This window comes from Chionomys nivalis, chromosome 21 (genome assembly GCF_950005125.1).
Source record: "Chionomys nivalis chromosome 21, mChiNiv1.1, whole genome shotgun sequence".
NCBI lineage: Eukaryota > Metazoa > Chordata > Mammalia > Rodentia > Cricetidae > Chionomys > Chionomys nivalis.
In genome coordinates, this window is record NC_080106.1 from 20,772,178 (window position 1) to 20,788,874 (window position 16,697).

General features: G+C 44.0%; 1 protein-coding gene across 5 annotated transcripts in view; it reads left to right on the forward strand.

Annotated features, from left to right (window-relative positions):
* Window positions 1–16,697, forward strand: part of Znrf1 (zinc and ring finger 1) — a 98,670-nt gene that overhangs the window by 66,776 nt on the left and 15,197 nt on the right. For all 5 annotated transcript variants that reach the window (XM_057753447.1, XM_057753448.1, XM_057753450.1 and 2 more), the window contains exon 2: window positions 15,481–15,576. In XM_057753447.1, the coding sequence (XP_057609430.1) occupies window positions 15,481–15,576 (96 nt within the window). The remainder of the gene's footprint in view (window positions 1–15,480; window positions 15,577–16,697) is intronic.

Here is a 16,697-nt window from a genome sequence, read left to right on the forward strand (position 1 = left end):
TCCTTCTTGACACGTTTCAAGGAATTCATTCATTCAATGGATATTTATTTATTTATTTATTTATTATATACACACTGTTCGCCTGCATTCCAGAAGAGGGCACCAGATCTCATTACAGATGGTTGTGAGCCACCATGTGGTTGCTGAGAATTGAACTCAGGACCTCTAGGAAGAGCAGCCAGTGCTCTTAACCTCTGAGCCATCTTTCCAGCCCCCATTCAGTGGATATTATAAGAACCTCTCATATGCCAGGCTTAGAGGATACAGGAGTAAAAGAAAGGATACCTTTTAGGAACTTACTGTCGAGGGGGCCACTGACATCAGATGCAGCAGTGATGACTGCTAAAAAAAAAAAAAAAAGAAAGAGTGTAAAGTTGGTGGGTGGGTGACTGAATGGAGAATCGGGGCTTTCTAAGGGGTGTCAGAGGGACTGAAAAGCAGGTACAGCAAGGTGGGGTAGGAAAGGAGGGGCCTCTCTCACATGCTGTTGAGTGGTCAGGATCACCTTTAGGATACTGTCACGTAGGAGCCATTGGTGACCTTAGTAAGTTTGGGATAGGTACAAAATGGACAGGAAGGAGAGAGGTGAAGACACTCAGTACAAGCAGCTCTTTCTCTGTGCTTGAGATCCGCCTGCCTCTGCTGGGATTAAAGGATGTACCACCACAGACTCCTTAAATTATCAGAAGAGATAGAGACACCAGCACTCTCTACCATGTGAGGACACAAGAAGGCTATTGCCTGCAAGCCAGGAAACATGCTCTCACCACACACATCTACTTTTAGCACCTTGGATCTTGGAATTCTCAGTCAATAGGACTGTGAGAAATAAATATTGGCTCTTTAAGCCACCCAGTCCACAGTATTTAGTTACAGCAACCCAAACTGACTAAGACATCCCATATAGATTGTAGCAGGATCTACTGGGCAGTGGTGGCGCATACCTTGAATCTCAGCACTCTGGAGGTGGGGACAGACAGACCTCTGGGAATTCAAGGCCACCCTGGTCTACAGAGAAAGTTCCAGGACAGGCCTCAAAGCTACAGAGAAATCCTGTCTCAAGAAAAAAAATAAAAAACATGTAGCAGGACCAAGGAATCCCAATTACTGTTTTGCTTTCTTTTCTGAGACAGGGTCTCACTGTGTAACCCTGTCTGGCTTGGAATTCATGGAGATCCATCTGTCTCTGCCTCCAGAGTACTAGAATTATAGGTGTACACCACCATGCCCCACCATGCCCAGTAAATTCTTTTTTAGATGGGATCTCTCTGGCCCCTGGCTGTCAGGTACTCACCACACAGACCAGGCTGGCCTTGAACTCAGTAAGACCCTCCTACCTCTGCCTCCTGAGATTACAGACACGTGCCACCACCCCATACTCTTAACTCTACTTTTAAAATATAGTACTCTGGGCCAGGTGTGGTGGTGTACGCCTCGGATCCCAGAATTTGGAAAGCAGAGGGAAGCAGGTCTCTGTGAGTTCAAGGTCAGCCTGGTCTACATAGTGAGTTCCAGGACAGCCTGGGCTGTGTAGAGAGATCCTGTCTCAAACAAAACAAAACAAAACAAGAATGGGTTCCCCCGGACACACCCTAAGAGAAAATCTGTTCCCTGCTTTGCAGTTTCTGGTGGTCATCTACTTTTCCTATTGTGACCCCTTCTTCCATCTCTGATGCTTCAGTGTAAATAGTGTTCAGATATTTTCCTGACTGCTTCCCATTGTTGTATTTCTTCCTCTGGCTTTCTCCTGCCTCCCTCCTTTCCTCCTTTCTTCATAAGGATGCATGGAATTCTGTAGGGACCCCCCCCCCAGCCAACCCCATCCCATCGTAAGACTCTTCATTTATCACAACTGTGTAATCTGTTTCTTCTATGTAAGGTAACATTCACAATGTTTTGGGATTGGAATGTGGATGTTTTTGTGGGGCCATTATTCTGCCCACCACACATTGTATAAATGTGGACACATATGTTGTAATTTAATGGTTAGGTTAGTAAAAGCACTCCTGATTTACAACTGAGGTAGTTCAGTCAGTAAAATGCTTGCCTGGAGGACCTAAATTGAGTCTCCAAAACATACATAAAAAAGATCGGGCTTAGTGGTGCATACTTTTAATACCAGGGCTGGGGAAGCAGTAAATAGATCCCTGGGAATCACTAGCTAGCCAGCCTAGCTCACTTGGCAAGTTTTAGGCCAGTGAGAGGCACTGTCTCAAAAAAATAAAAGGTCAGCAGTGCCTGAGAAATGATACCTGAGACTTCCCTCTGGCCCCCACATGCACACATGCATACACACCTGAGACTTCCCTCTGGCCTCCACATGCACACACTGCACACACACACCTAAGACTTCCTTCTGGCTCCCACGTACACACACAGCACACACACACACACACCTGAGACTTCCCTCTGGCCCCCACGTGCACACACGACACACACACACCTAAGACTTCCTTCTGGCTCCCACGTACACACATGCATACACACACCTGAGACTTCCCTTGGCTCCCACATGCACACACGGCACACACACCTGAGACTTCCCTCTGGCCCCCACGTACACACACGGCACACACACCTGAGACTTCCCTCTGGCCCCCACGTACACACACAGCACACACAGCACACACACACACGCACCACTGCAGACAGTTTGGGAGGTGAAGTGCCCTGGTGTTGACTTCATTTCTCTTGAGTAGAAGAGAAAGCATAAGAATTCTAAAGTGCTGAATCTAGATCTGTATTTTTCTGTTCTGTTCTCTGGATGCTTGCTTTTTAATTCTTTCCACACATTTCAATAAGCAGTATTTGTCAATATTTATGTTCTTGAAGCCAATCTTTTGGGAAATTGATGTGCTGACTGGAAATGAGGAAATGTTAAAATCAATATAAAAATAGTCTTTGAGGCAAAATGTCAAAGTGAAGAAGGAATTTGCAGTTCTGTGGTCCTCTCATTTTGTAAGCATTTGTGAGTGAAAGGTCCGGTATACAGGCTGCATACTAACATAGTATTAATGTCCACAGAGTTGTGCTGACATTCTGTTACAGACCTTTTGCTTGCCAGACAGATTTGTTACCATTAGGAGGTCCTTAACTTTCTTAACCTTGGCTCTGTTGTCACAGTAAAGATTTATGAGATGTCCTCCTGTTCCCACTATCGTGTTGGAGCCTTTTCTTCCAGCCTCTTTGTTCCCACCCTCGACTTCCTCATTCTTATCCACCAGAGTCAAGGAATCTGAGCCAGAGAAGAAAAACAATGGACTACTGCGCTTTGCGTGGCTCAGTAGAGATCACATACTATTTTAGGGATCTTAGAATTGGAGGTCCTTTTTATTTGTGCTGTGTCCAGAGACTCTAGGAAATTCCTTTGACCCTTTAGTCAGTACCTATTGTACTCTAGGATCTTTCTAGCTGTGGCAGACAGAAAAGCAAAGACTTTTTGGACACCGACACTCCCTTTAGTAGAGATGAATGCTGCCCTGTGCCTTCAGAAAACTCCATCCTAGTCTTCTGGCATCTTTCTCTGCAGGTGCCATTTCAAAACACAGTGTGGCCCTTGGACTATGTCCTAGTATCTGCCTCCATTTTCTCTAGTCCATAAGTACAACTGAGAAGAGGATGTGCCAATGAGAAGGGGCCAGGGCTAAATCCAAGCAAGACTCCAAATCTTCCTTGTTACTGTGCACCAGTGCCAAGCTTGAGCTGATAGTTTATTTATTTATTTATTTATTTATTTATTTATTTATTTATTATGTCTGTGTGCATACCTGCCGGCCGGAAGAGGGCACCAGACCCTATTACAGATGGTTGTGAGCCACCATGTGGTTGCTGGGAATTGAACTCAGGACCTTTGGAAGAGCAAGCGATGCTCTTAACCTCTGAGCCATCTCTCCAGCCCCCGAGCTAATAGTTTTTTTTTTTTGTTTTTTTTTTTTTGATTTTTCGAGACAGGGTTTCTCTGTGGTTTTGGAGTCTGTCCTGGAACTAGCTCTTGTAGACCAGGCTGGTCTCGAACTCACAGAGATCCGTTGAGCTGATAGTTTTTGAGACATGAATGTAACCAACATATATTTTACAATCTGGGATTATAATAAGTACCTCAGAAGAACCTTCTAGTGGACTTGAAGGCCAAGACCACTGATATTAGCAGACGTTAAGCTGCACAATGCAAACAGTTTTATTCTCTATGAGCAGTTACATATCATGGCCATTTGCCAGTAAGTCATACTAATCACAATCTGATAATATATATAGTCAAGCATTTTTTTCCTCTTGTCATTGAAAAATTCCAATCAGGTCAGGGCTGGGCAGGGCCTTTAGTAATCCAGAAATAGGTGCGGTCTGGGTTCTTGGTGTCATTCTTCCCTCTGTCCTTTTCTCTTTCTTCACGGACTTTTTCTTCTCCAAACACTTTCATACTCATTCTTTCCCTTCCTCCCTCTGTACCCTCTTTTCCCTTTTAAAAGAAAGGAAAGGTGGGAGCAGGAGAGATGGCTTAGAGGTTAAGAGTACCAACTCCTCTTCTAGAGGACCTGGGTTTGATTCCAAGCACCCACATGGTAACCCACAACTGTCTGTAACTCCTACATGTGATACGCAGATATATATTCAGGCAAAACACCCATACACGTATAATAAATGAGTCAAAAACCAAAACAGAATTCGGATCTCGGGGGAGGGGGGGTGTGTGTGAGGAAAGCTAATTGAGTATTAGGATTTTAACTATATCAATAAAGAGCCTGAGGACTTAGAACCCAGTCTCTAGTTGATGGAGAAAAAAGCCTACCACAAGGCAGTCCCAAGGCCAGCCCTATTTCCTTTGGAGGTTTGCCAAGGATTGTTGCTACATTGCGACTCAGTTTCCGCCACCAGTGCCTGGCTCTGCACTGTCCCTGGACACTCCTTTCTGTTATGATATAGAGACGACACACAAGTTTTTGGTACTGATAATTGCCCTGTTTACTTAGACACCAGCTTTTCTTCTTTCCTCATTTGTTTTTGTTTGTAGATAGGGTATGCTAGTTTGAATGTAATTGCCCCCATAAGCTCATAGGAGTGGCACTGTTAGGAGGTGTGGCTTTGTTGGAGGGGGTGTGGCCTTGCTGGAAGAAGTGTCACTGTGGGGGTGTGCTTTGAGGTTTCCCATGTTCAGGAAGCACCATCACCACCACTACCCAACCCTGTGAGTCAGTCCACTTCCTGTTGCCTGCAAGATGTAGAACTCTCAGCTCCTCCAGTACCATGTCTGCCTGCTTCACATCATGATGATAATGGGCTGAACCTCTGAACTGTAAGCGAGCCACCCCAACTAAATATTTTCTTTATAAGAGTTGTCACGGTCATGGTGTCTCTTCACAACAATAAAAAACGTAAAATTTAGGGTCTCACTATATAGCCCTAACTATTCTGAAACTCATTATGTAGACCAAGGTTGATCCTGAACTCAAAGAGATCCACCTGCCTCTGCCTCTTTGAATGCTTAGAATTAAAGTCTACCAACTGCTTCAGGCTCTATCTATAAGAGAGATGACTTAGAGGTTAAGAGCGGTCATTGTACTTGCTTCCTGTAACTGATGCCATGAGGAAAAAGATAGGGCGTTTATCTGTTCTTGAAGAGAACACTAGAAATTCCACACTAGTGGTGATCAGGATTATTGGGTCGAGGAACAGGTACATAGCATGTTAGATATTGAAATTGACACGGGAGACGTGGGTGAAAGTAGAGCATGGTACTCAGCTAAATAAGCATGTTATGACTAGATTTATCCGTCTTAATTGCCTAGACTTTAGGTAATCCCTGCTATCTGGGAACTAGAAGTTCTAGCTTGATCCTTTGGATACTGGACAATCTTCCACTTTCAACAGATGGTTAAAATCCATTCTTTATATAAGAAATCTCCAAAATGCAAACCAAATGCTCCCGCTGGAGACCTTACACCCACATTTTTTTTGTGTGTGGTGGTTGGGATGCTTATAAACTTGTCCAAGCATGGTGGCCAGGCAACAGATAATAAATCAATGTTCATCTTTGCCCAGTCATTGAAAACTTGGTTTCATATTCAGGCTAAGGTTTCATTTTCTTGTGCCAATCAGGCTGGGGTCATCACATTCTTGTCCCCATCTACCATCCTGTCCCTGCTAAGTAACCCTCTTACCACTTAAAGAAATGGATTAAAAGGAAAGAGGTTTGAAGCAGTGAGTAGCCTGAGCTCCTGCTTCTGGCAGGTGCTTTTCTTATCTCCATCTGGCTGGAATGCTGCTGGGGAGCCTGGACTTGTCGTGTAGCAGGATGGGTGGGAGCCCCTGGTTCCTCAGTGCACACTGTCCCCTTTGCTTCCAGCTGTAGATGTCTTCACTGAACCTGTTCTGGTTTGCAGCTAGTGAACAAGAAGAATAACTTTACTGAGTATGTGATTGAGCTGGTAATTTGTTTAAATATGTATTTTCATATATTCTTTGCATATACTTCTCAAAATTTAGCAACCAAAAAAAATTGGTGTTCATCCTGGTGAACTGGCACAAACCTTTAATTCCAGCACTTGGGAGGCAGAGGCAGGTAGAGTTCTGTGAGTTCGAGGACAGTCTGGTCTACATGGTGAGTTCTAAATTCAAGGGGAATAAGTAAGTTCAGTGGTACTCCCTAGTGGAAAGCTAGAAATAATTGAGCGGCAGGAAGCATTCAGGACTTACCACTAGAGAAAGAAAGGATCATGTTGGAAGAAAGGGAAAACTGATGGGAAAGACGCGCCTATGCATATCCTGGTAACATTTCTGGATTTTAGGGTGAAAAGAAAAACCTTTCAAGTTTCAAGCCAAATTAACAAATTATTTACAAAAGAAAAAGAATTAAATTGACCCCAGATTGCCTGTTTGCAACACCTGGAAACTAGAAAATGGTAAAATTTCTTCTGTAAACCAGGGATTCAAGGAATACAAAGGAAACTTGTACTCAGAGGAAAAGAAAGGGCTTTGAGCTTGTGTAAGGATTCAAAGTGTGTGTTCTCCTCTTCCCCACTGTTTTGTCCTTAACATGCCAAGAGGCTTTGCTCTTGCTGTCGAGGTGTGCATGCCTGCGCATCCCTATGCCTGTGTGGATGCACATGTACATGGGTGCATGTGGCAGCCAGAGGTTATGCCAGGTGTTTTCTTCACTGTCTTCGCCACCTCATTTTGAGACAGGGTCTTTTCTTCTTCTTCTTTTTCCCCCCTGAGATAAGGCTTCTCTGTGTAGTCCTAGCTGGAACTCGCTCTGAGAATCAGGCTGTCCTGGAACTCACAAAGATCCACCTGGCTCTGCTTCCCTGGTGCTGGGATCAAAGGCATGCTCCACCACCACCCTGTCTCTTACTGACCTTGGAGTTCAGCAGTTGGCTAGACCAGATGAGCAGGAAACCCCAAGAAACTTCCTGTCTCTGCTTCCCCATGGATGAGATTACTGGTGTACACCACCATGCCTGACTTTTTACAGGGTGCTAGGAACTTGAACTCAGGTCCTCGTGTGCTTTGTCGACTGAACCGTTTTCCCCACCCCTCTTGTTCTTTTGGAACATTCACATCTCTGCTCGGTTGTCACTTCTCTCCTGAAAGTCTGCTGTATCTAAATTCACCCTTCATCTTCCTCTTCATATCATATAGCCTAGCCTTTTATCTAGTGCTTCATTATGAAAAACAGCTTACAGCAATTCTGAGAGATGTTTAGTCCATCAGCTACCGTTATGTACTTCATTTTAATGTAGCCACCTAAACTTCTAGTGTCAATGACATGTCGTCTACTGCAGTTTAACCCTTTTTTGGGGTGCAGGGGCCAGAGTCTCGTATAGCACAGGCTGGCCTCAAACTTACTGTGTGTCTGAAGATGACCTTTAAATTTTTGATCCTCCTGCCTCCATTTCCTAAGTGCCATCACCACATCTAGTACAAGTTTTTGTAATTCAGGTAAAATTATGAAATAATGAAATCTCAAATCTAAAGTTTATATTTGATAAATTTGACAGATGCATATACATGTACAGCCAAACCGTCCTCTTAATGTAGAAGATCATCATTACCCAGGAAAATTCTCAAATTACCCTCTCTTTCAACCTCTGTCCCAGCTCCTGTCCCTCAGAGACAGCCACTATTCTGATTCTACTCACAATCTATTAGTTTTTTTGTTCTAAAATTTCCTCTAATTAGTCATATTGTGTCTCCTAATAACCTTCACTGAACATGTTTTTAATGTCCACTCATTAGCTGTTACTGTGGAGTGATTTTCCCATTGTGATCTGTGCGTATATCTCAGTATTTTTATCCATTCTGTTAATGGACAGTTAGGCTGTCTCCAGTTGTTGTTTTGTTGTTGTTGTTTTTGTGGTTTTTCAAGGCAGGGTTTCTCTGTAGCTTTGGAGCCTGTCCTGGAACTAGCTCTTGTAGACCAGGCTGACTTCGAACTCACAGAGATCCACCTGCCTCTGCCTCTCAATTGCTGGTATCATAGGCCAGGGGTGTGTTTTGTAAGAAACAAGCCTGCCTCTTTCCAGATAGCTGTCATCCATTATTTCATGTTACAGCTGTTCCAGATCCTCACTGACATTTGGTTGATGTCAGTTTTATTATTTGATATTTTTAATAGACACAAATTTATTATGGTTCTCCAAGGAAATGGAAACTGTGCACACACATACATGCATATGTGTGTATAGGAATTGGTATGACTTGTGAAGCTGGGGGATCCTATAGTCAGTTGTCTGCAAACTGGAAGTCAGGAAAGTTGGTTGTGGTGTTTCTTTGCTTTTTTCTTTCCCCCAGTGGTGTTTACAGGAAGGGCAGTAGAGTCAGTCTCAGTCCAGGGCAGCAGTCTGTGTCCCATGGAGCGGTCAGACAGACTGAGAATGGAGATCTCACTTCTTTCACCTTTTTATTGTGTTCAGGCAGATTGTATGAGACCTACCTGCACTGGGAGGGCAGTCTGCTCTGTAGTCTACCCAGCCTGGTGGCAGTGTTTCTGCAGACACACTGCCAGAAACACCCAGGAATATCTTAGCCAAATATCTGGGGGCCCAGTTATGTTCACACACATGCGTGTGCACGCACGCACGCACACCTCCCCACACACACGGTGGGCTGCCCCTTGGCTCTGGAAGAGAACTGCAGAGGCCATGTCCAGAAGAGAGTTAATGAAAGAGAAAGGAATTAGAACTTGTGGGCCTTTTTGTGCTCCGAATACTCTTGGGGAGGCATAACGCGTACTCCATCTCATCAGGTGATATATTGTGCACTGGGTTTTTGAAGGGGAGAAGTGTGGAGAGAAAATATACATCTATGTCTTTCTGCTTGAAGAATGTGGAACCTATAGTATAGAAGTGTTTGGAGTGGCCAGGTGGTGGTGGTGCACATCTTTAATCCCAGCACTCAGGAGGCAGAGAGACAGACAGATCTCTGAGTTCAAGGCCAGCTTGATCTACTGGGCGAGTTCCAGCCAGGACAGCCAGAGCCACATAGACAAACCCTGTCTCAAAAAATCAAAAAAGTGCCGGGCGGTGGTGGCGCACGCCTTTAATCCCAGCACTCGGGAGGCAGAGGCAGGCGGATCTCTGTGAGTTCGAGGCCAGCCTGGTCTACAAAGGGAGTTCCAGGACAGGCTCCAAAGCTACAGAGAAACCCTGTCTCGAAAAACCAAAAAAAAAAAAAAAAAAAAAAAAAAAAAAAAAAATCAAAAAAGTAAAAAAAGAGAAATGTTTGGAGTGTCCCCCATATGGTATCTTTGTCACCTGTTTATAATACATCCCACTTAGCTTCTGTAGCCAAGTCCTGTTTTATTGTCAGTAAGCATCGCAGGATGTGGCCAGACGATGGCATCTGGGACTGCCTGGTAGAAAGAATTGGGGTGGTACCCTGGAGCTCCCAGCTGAGCGCTGCCACATCATTCCACTTTGTACAGATAGGAGGCCCCTCTCAGATATGCAGCTCCCTTCACCCTGGTTGCTTCTTTTGATTACTCCACCTTTAGGTGATCCCAAAGACAGGCAGAACTGGGGCAGCCATTAAAATAGCGCATCGGCATCGGGAGGGTGGGGAGAGAAACTGGAGCAACAAGCAGCCAGCTCTTGGTCCTGCTAGGAAATCAGGTCTTAAAGGAGAAGGTTACAGTTGGGAAAATAAGAAGTACATCTGTACCCAGAGCATGGTTTTTTGTTTTGTTTTGTTTTGTTGTTTTTGTTTTGTTTTTCGAGACAGGGTTTCCCTATGTATCAGCCCTAGCTGTCTAGCTGTCCTGGAACTTGCACTGGCAGACCAGGCTGGTCTTGAACTCACAGAGATCTGCCTACCTCTTCCTCCTAAGTGCTGGGATTAAAAATGTGCACTGCCCGGGCACCACCGCTGCCCAGCTAGCATGGAGATTCTTAAAATTTACATTGTAGAATATTTGGGAGGTGGGTTGGGAACGCTCTGGGACCAGTTACTTAGTTTGGTGCTGTCGCCAGACTGAAAAGCCAGGTTAGCCTGCCCCATAGGAAGAAGCTTTTTAGTTTACGTGACTCTGTGATCTTTCTTGAGGTCACTCTTGGATCCCCCGCCAGTGGTCTTAACCTAATATTGTGAGTGGGCTGACCTGGCACAGTGCAGACTTACCTTCTCTTGGCTTGAGTCTCTGATAGATTACTGATGAGGATTCTCCCTTAAACAGGATACTCATAGAAAGAAAGCAGCTGGGCTCTGGAGGATCAGTTCCCTTTGCTTTTCTGGTTGAGAAAGGAGAGAAATTGGATCTTCATTATGTCTTCTGTTGGTTACTCTTGATTAAATCTTGTAGCAATATTTGCATGATAGAGCCACCAAGCACAGAATCGGACCAATGCACTTTAGTGTACTCCTTCCTCATCTGAAACATGAGCGGAACAGGTCACCACCTCTGCTCAGTGCACTGACAGGAGACAAGTTACTTAGTCAACAAGCTTAACAAGTGTCAGTAGCAAAGGTGGCACCACTTACCTCCAGGTGTGCCAGGTGACTGCTTCAGGAGCACTTGGGGAGCATCTTGAAGAGATCACCTGTGGTTTTCTCTGGAAGGAAAGTAAAGCTTTTAGCCACTCTGATGCACTGCTGAGACCTCTGAGGAGTTCTGAGACAGTGATGTGGCTTTGTCACCTCTGCAGACTTTTGGTTTATCTTGGTTTGCCAGGCTGACTTTCATTCGGTGTGGACTTCTTCCAAAATGGAAAAAAGATTTTCCAGAAATTCCACCCTTCAGATAGTTCATAAATATCAGCATTTGTCATTCCATAGGGCGTTGGTGCTGAACCAGGAGTTGACAGATACAAGAAAAGATTGGGGCAGTAAAGTGGTAGAGTCCGTCTTGATCATCGGATGACCTTTCAGGAAAGAAGGTGGGGACACTGGCTTTCCCCCTTAGCTCTCCATTTTCTTCTTTCCCCCTTACCTTTTGCCCTTTATTTTCATTGGAAAGGTAATATGCAAACTCAGTGCTTTACAGCTGATGCTGCAGGCTCTGTGCCAAGTACAGTGCTGGATTCTAGGTTGCTAACCTTCTACATTGACAGAATTCCTAGAAAAATTATTATCCATGTTTAGGGATTATCTAGAAACTTGGCTGTGAGGCATTGCAGAAAACTTGAAGTGATTTGAAGACCTATGTCTATGTTGGGTTCACTGTTAAACCATTTGGTACAGTAGGGTGCTGACTTGTGGCCAGACTTGTGGCTATCAACTCTCCCTTTCTGGCTCTGTTAATGTTGAACAAGTTACTTGAGCCTTTGAACTTCCCCGTGTTCCTATGAAATAGAGTTATTATAGTACCTGCCTGCTGGTAGTACTTACACTGTATGATAAATAAGAAGCTATGTAAAGCACAGTGGCCGTCCTTAGCAATGACTCAGTAAGGGCAGAATACCATTTACCTATTATATTGCATGGGGAGACTCGTGCCCACATTGGAAGGATGGAAAGTACCAGTGGTGGGACCCAGCAGAATCTGTGCGGCTGTGCCCTTCTTTTCTCTGAGTGCATCTACTTAGTCTTGGTCTAACTAGCCCTCTCTTCTTTCCTCATCATTTATTGCTCTAGGCCTGATGGTGATGTTATCTCGTTCAGTCTTTGCAAACATAAGATGAATTCCTCAATTTTTTCCCACTAATAAAACTGAGGGCCAGTGAGGGATATATTACTTGCTAAGGTCATGAGTCTAGAAAACCCTTGTCATCTTGTCATTCTCTGCTTGCATAAAAATAGTCCCTAATTACTTCATGGAACTTGTAAAATAAAACAAAAACACCGAGAGGCACGGACTCTACTCTAGTTAAGACGCAATTCTCCCCACCACACTACTCTTTGTCTACCAGAGGCCCTGTCTCAAAAAAAAGGCAAGGTATTGGGAATAGGCTTAGTGGTTTAATAGCCTGGCTGCTCTTGCGGAAGACCAGGTTTGGTTCCCAGAACCCATATGGTAGCTCACAACCATCTGTAACTACAGTTCCAGGGAATCAGATGCCCTCTTCTGACCCCTGTGGACCAGGCATACGTGTGCTGTGCATACATATATACAAGCAAAACACATACAAAATTTCAAAAGTAAATATTGTAGATGGTCTTTATCAACATCAAACCATGGTAATTCTAACTGAAAACTGATGGAAGAGTGAAATCTACAACAGTAGTTAGATGTATTATGTTGTGTTGGCACGTTCAGGCCAGGTAAGAGTCATTGTTACAGCTGGGCAGGGGTAGGACACGCCTTTAATTCCAGCACTTGGGACACAGAGGTAGGTGGATCTTTGTGAGTTCGAGGCCAGCCTGGTCTATAGAGCTACACAGAAAAACCCTGGCTGGGGGGGGGGGAACCATAAAAACATAGCCATTGTTACCAAAGAAAGAAGCTTTGATAGCCTATGGTATTTGTGATATATGCAAATGGATGCAGACAAATCAATAACTTTTCAAAGTTGGTGGTTCTGTGGTAGAATTTGCATGCAAAGAACTGATCTCTTTGAAATTGTTCAATAATATAAAATAGAAAATACTGATATAATAACAGTTCATCTGTCTCACTACTGGGCATGTTCATCAGTGCATTAACATGCTGGGGGCGGAGAATAAACTGTGAATGTGGGGAGGGGGAGTGAGCTTTGCTTAATTGTCGTTTATCTCAGAAGATTCTCTTATATTTTTGGTTGTGAACCTAGCTTTTAATGGATGGGCCATCCCTCCAGCCCACTGAGAAGATTCTCAACCAGAATTTACCAATCCTTTTAGACTGCTGAGGAAACCCTTTGGTGTATAACAGTCCAGATTGCCCTGGAATAAAATAGCAGATTACAGTGTCGTGTTCATCTGCATTGAGAGCAGCTGCTTTATTTAGTAGTGTTTAGGACCATGTTGAAGAGCTGCACCCTTCCCCCACCTGCTCACATATTGGTAAAGGACATAAATGCTTTTGTTTCAAGGGAGGCCTTTAGTGAGGGGTGAAGGTGCTCCCCAAGGGCCGGTGACCAGAGGAATGGAGGTGCAGGCGACAGCAGTGACAATGGCAGGGTGGGAAGCTCTTATTTAAGGATTATTCAGCTGCATTCGTTGGCTGCTTCCCTGACCTTGTCTGCTAGGCCCCATTGGAAAGAGTCTAAAAGAATATCAAACTCAAGTCAGGAAGCTCTGCTAAGTGCTGTGTGGTAGAGAAAGAACCCTAGTGAAAGTTAAAGGCCATGGGGAAAGGAAAATTCTCAGGGACTACAGATTGAGCACAATGCCCGTCAAAATCCTAGCAAAATTCTTCAAAGACCTTGAAAGAACAGTACTCAACTTCATATGAAAAAGCAAAAAACCCAGGATAGCCAAAACAATCCTGTACAATAAAAGAACTTCTGGAGAGCATCACAATCCCTGACTTCAAACTCTACTACAGAGCTACAGTACTGAAAACAGCCTGGTATTGGCATAAGAACAGACAGGAGGACCAATGGAACCGAATAGAAGACCCGGATATCAATCCACACATCTTCAAGTACCTGATCTTTGATAAAGAAGCAAAAAATATCAAATGCAAAGAAGAGCATATTTAACAAGTGGTGCTGACATAACTGGATATCAATATGTAGAAGAATGAAAATAGACCCATATCTATCACCATGCACAAAACTCAAGTCCAAATGATCAAAGACCTCTCAGCATAAAGCCAGCCGCACTGAACCTTATATAAGAGAAAGTAAGAAGTACACTTGAATGCATTGGCACAGGGAACCACTTCCTAAATAGAACCCCAGCAGCACAGACACTGAGAGAAACAATTAATAAATGGGACCTCCTGAAACTGAAAAGCTTCTGTAAAACAAAGAACACGGTCAACAAGACAAAACGACAACCTACAGAATGGGAAAAGATCTTCACTAACCCCACATCAGACAGAGGTCTGATCTCCAATATATACAAAGAACTCAAGAAATTGGACACCAAAAGATCACATAATCCAATAAAAAAAAATGGAGTACAGACCTAAACAGAGAACTCTCAACAGAGGAATCTAAAATGGCTGAAAGACATTTAAGGAAATGTTCAACATCCTTAGTCATCAGAGAAATGCAAACCAAAACAACTCTGAGATTCTATCTTACACCTGAAAGTGGCCAAGATCAAAAACACTGATGACAACTTATGCTGGAGAGGTTGTGGGGAAAAGGGAACACTTCTGCATAGCTGGTGGGAATGCAAGGTGGTACAACCTCTTTGGATGTCAGTGTGGTGATTTCTCAGAAAATTAGGAAACAACCCTTCTCAAGACCCAGTAATACCACTTTTGGGTATACAGCCAAAGGATGCTCAATCGTGCCACCAGGACATGTGCTCAGTTATATTCATAGCAGCTTTGTTTGTCATAGTCAGAATCTGGAAACAACCTAAATGCCCCTCGACTGAAGAATGGATAAGAAAAATGTGATACATTTACACAATGGAGTACTACACAGCAGAAAAAATAACGACAACTTGAATTTTGCAGGCAAATGGATGGAACTAGAAAACATTATTTTGAGTGAGGTCACCCAGACACAGAAAGACAATTATCATATGTACTCACTCATAGGTGGTTTTTAAACATAAAGCAAAGAAAGCCAGCCTACAATCCACAATCCCAGAGAACTTAGACAACAGTGAAGACACTAAGAGACTCACATAGATCTAATCTACATAGGAAATAGAAAGTAGAAAAAGAGAAGATCTCCTGAGTAAATTGGGAACTTTGGGGGAGGTTTGAAAGGGAAAGGGGAGAGGCAGGGAGGGGAGCAGAGAAAAATGTAGAGTTCAATAAATATCAATAAAATTTAAAAAGGGAAAAACATCTCAGGAATTAGTGAAGGAAAATTGGTTTTGGCTCTGTCCACATTGTCTCTGTCCAGAGCGCTGACCCCACACAGTTGCTGTGGTTGAGCATGTCCACACTGACTATGGATATCTGGATTTGGAGAAGATATTTCATGTTGTTTTCCTCTCTTTCAGGTTTCAAGTGCCCCATTTGCTCCAAGTCTGTGGCTTCTGATGAGATGGAAATGCACTTTATAATGTGTCTGAGCAAGCCTCGCCTCTCTTACAATGGTAAGGGTTGTCTATCTAGTCTGCTTCCTGATGTCAAGATAAGTTGAATAGCTACTATTATAGTTTTCTTTCAGCCCGGATATCTGTGTGGTAGTGGGGAACCTGCTGTTTCAGGAGCCTTGGTTGTAAGTTGGGGTGCTGAGGAGTGGCCCAGGAAGCCAGGTCCCTCAGGGATGTAGTGGTGAGAAGGCAGATGTAGCATGAATAATAAAAACCCAGAGACAGATATTGGGGTTCAAGCTAAAGAACAGAAAAGCAGAGCGGCCAGCCACTGGCTCTTACCTCTACCTCACACTGAAATGGGCGACTCTGCCTCTGTGAATCTTCAGAATGAGCCTGAGTGTAAGAGCTGGTTCCTCCCATTTCATATTCTTCTCTAGTGCTGGGACTAAAGGCGTGCACCACCACTGCCCAGTTTCTGTGGCTATCTAGTGTGGCTGCTGGGATTAAAGGTGTGTGCCACCACTGCCAGGCTAGTGTGGCTCCTTTACACTCTGATCTTCAGGTGAGCTCTATTTATTAAAACACAAATAATATACCACTATAGAATGCTCTCAGCATTTTTTGAGGATTGTGTTTCTCCTCAAAAATCTCAAGGACTAGAGCTATAGCTCAGTGGTAGAATGGTTGCCAGGCATGCACAAGGCTCTGGGTTCTATTTTATCATCTCCCCCATTATAGTTTGTCAATTTTAGATTTTCCGACAAGATTTTGTTCTTATAAGAACTTGCTGGCCAAAGGATGGCACGTTGTATGTCTTGGTACGTGCAGCCTGAAGACCTGGACATTCCTGAAGGTCAGCTCTAAGGCAGGCTGTGGCCCTGTCATTCTTCCCAGACAGCCTTTCCTTTTCTCTGTGACAGCCCTGTTCCTGTTCTGTTTCTTTAGCCTTCCCCTGCTCATGCTCAGCTTTGTCCCGTTACCCATCTCCGCCTGGGACCATGGAGGGAGAGGGCTTTCCCCGCATCTCATAGCGTGCTGCAGTCATGGCCTCAAGTACTGTGTTCACTCTGTCCTACATGTGTTGAGACCTTATGAAGATTATTTTGTCCTGTGACAAAAAAATGAAAGCTCTCTGTAGACACTGTCTTTGCTGTCGTAGGACAAAGAATCTTCACAGG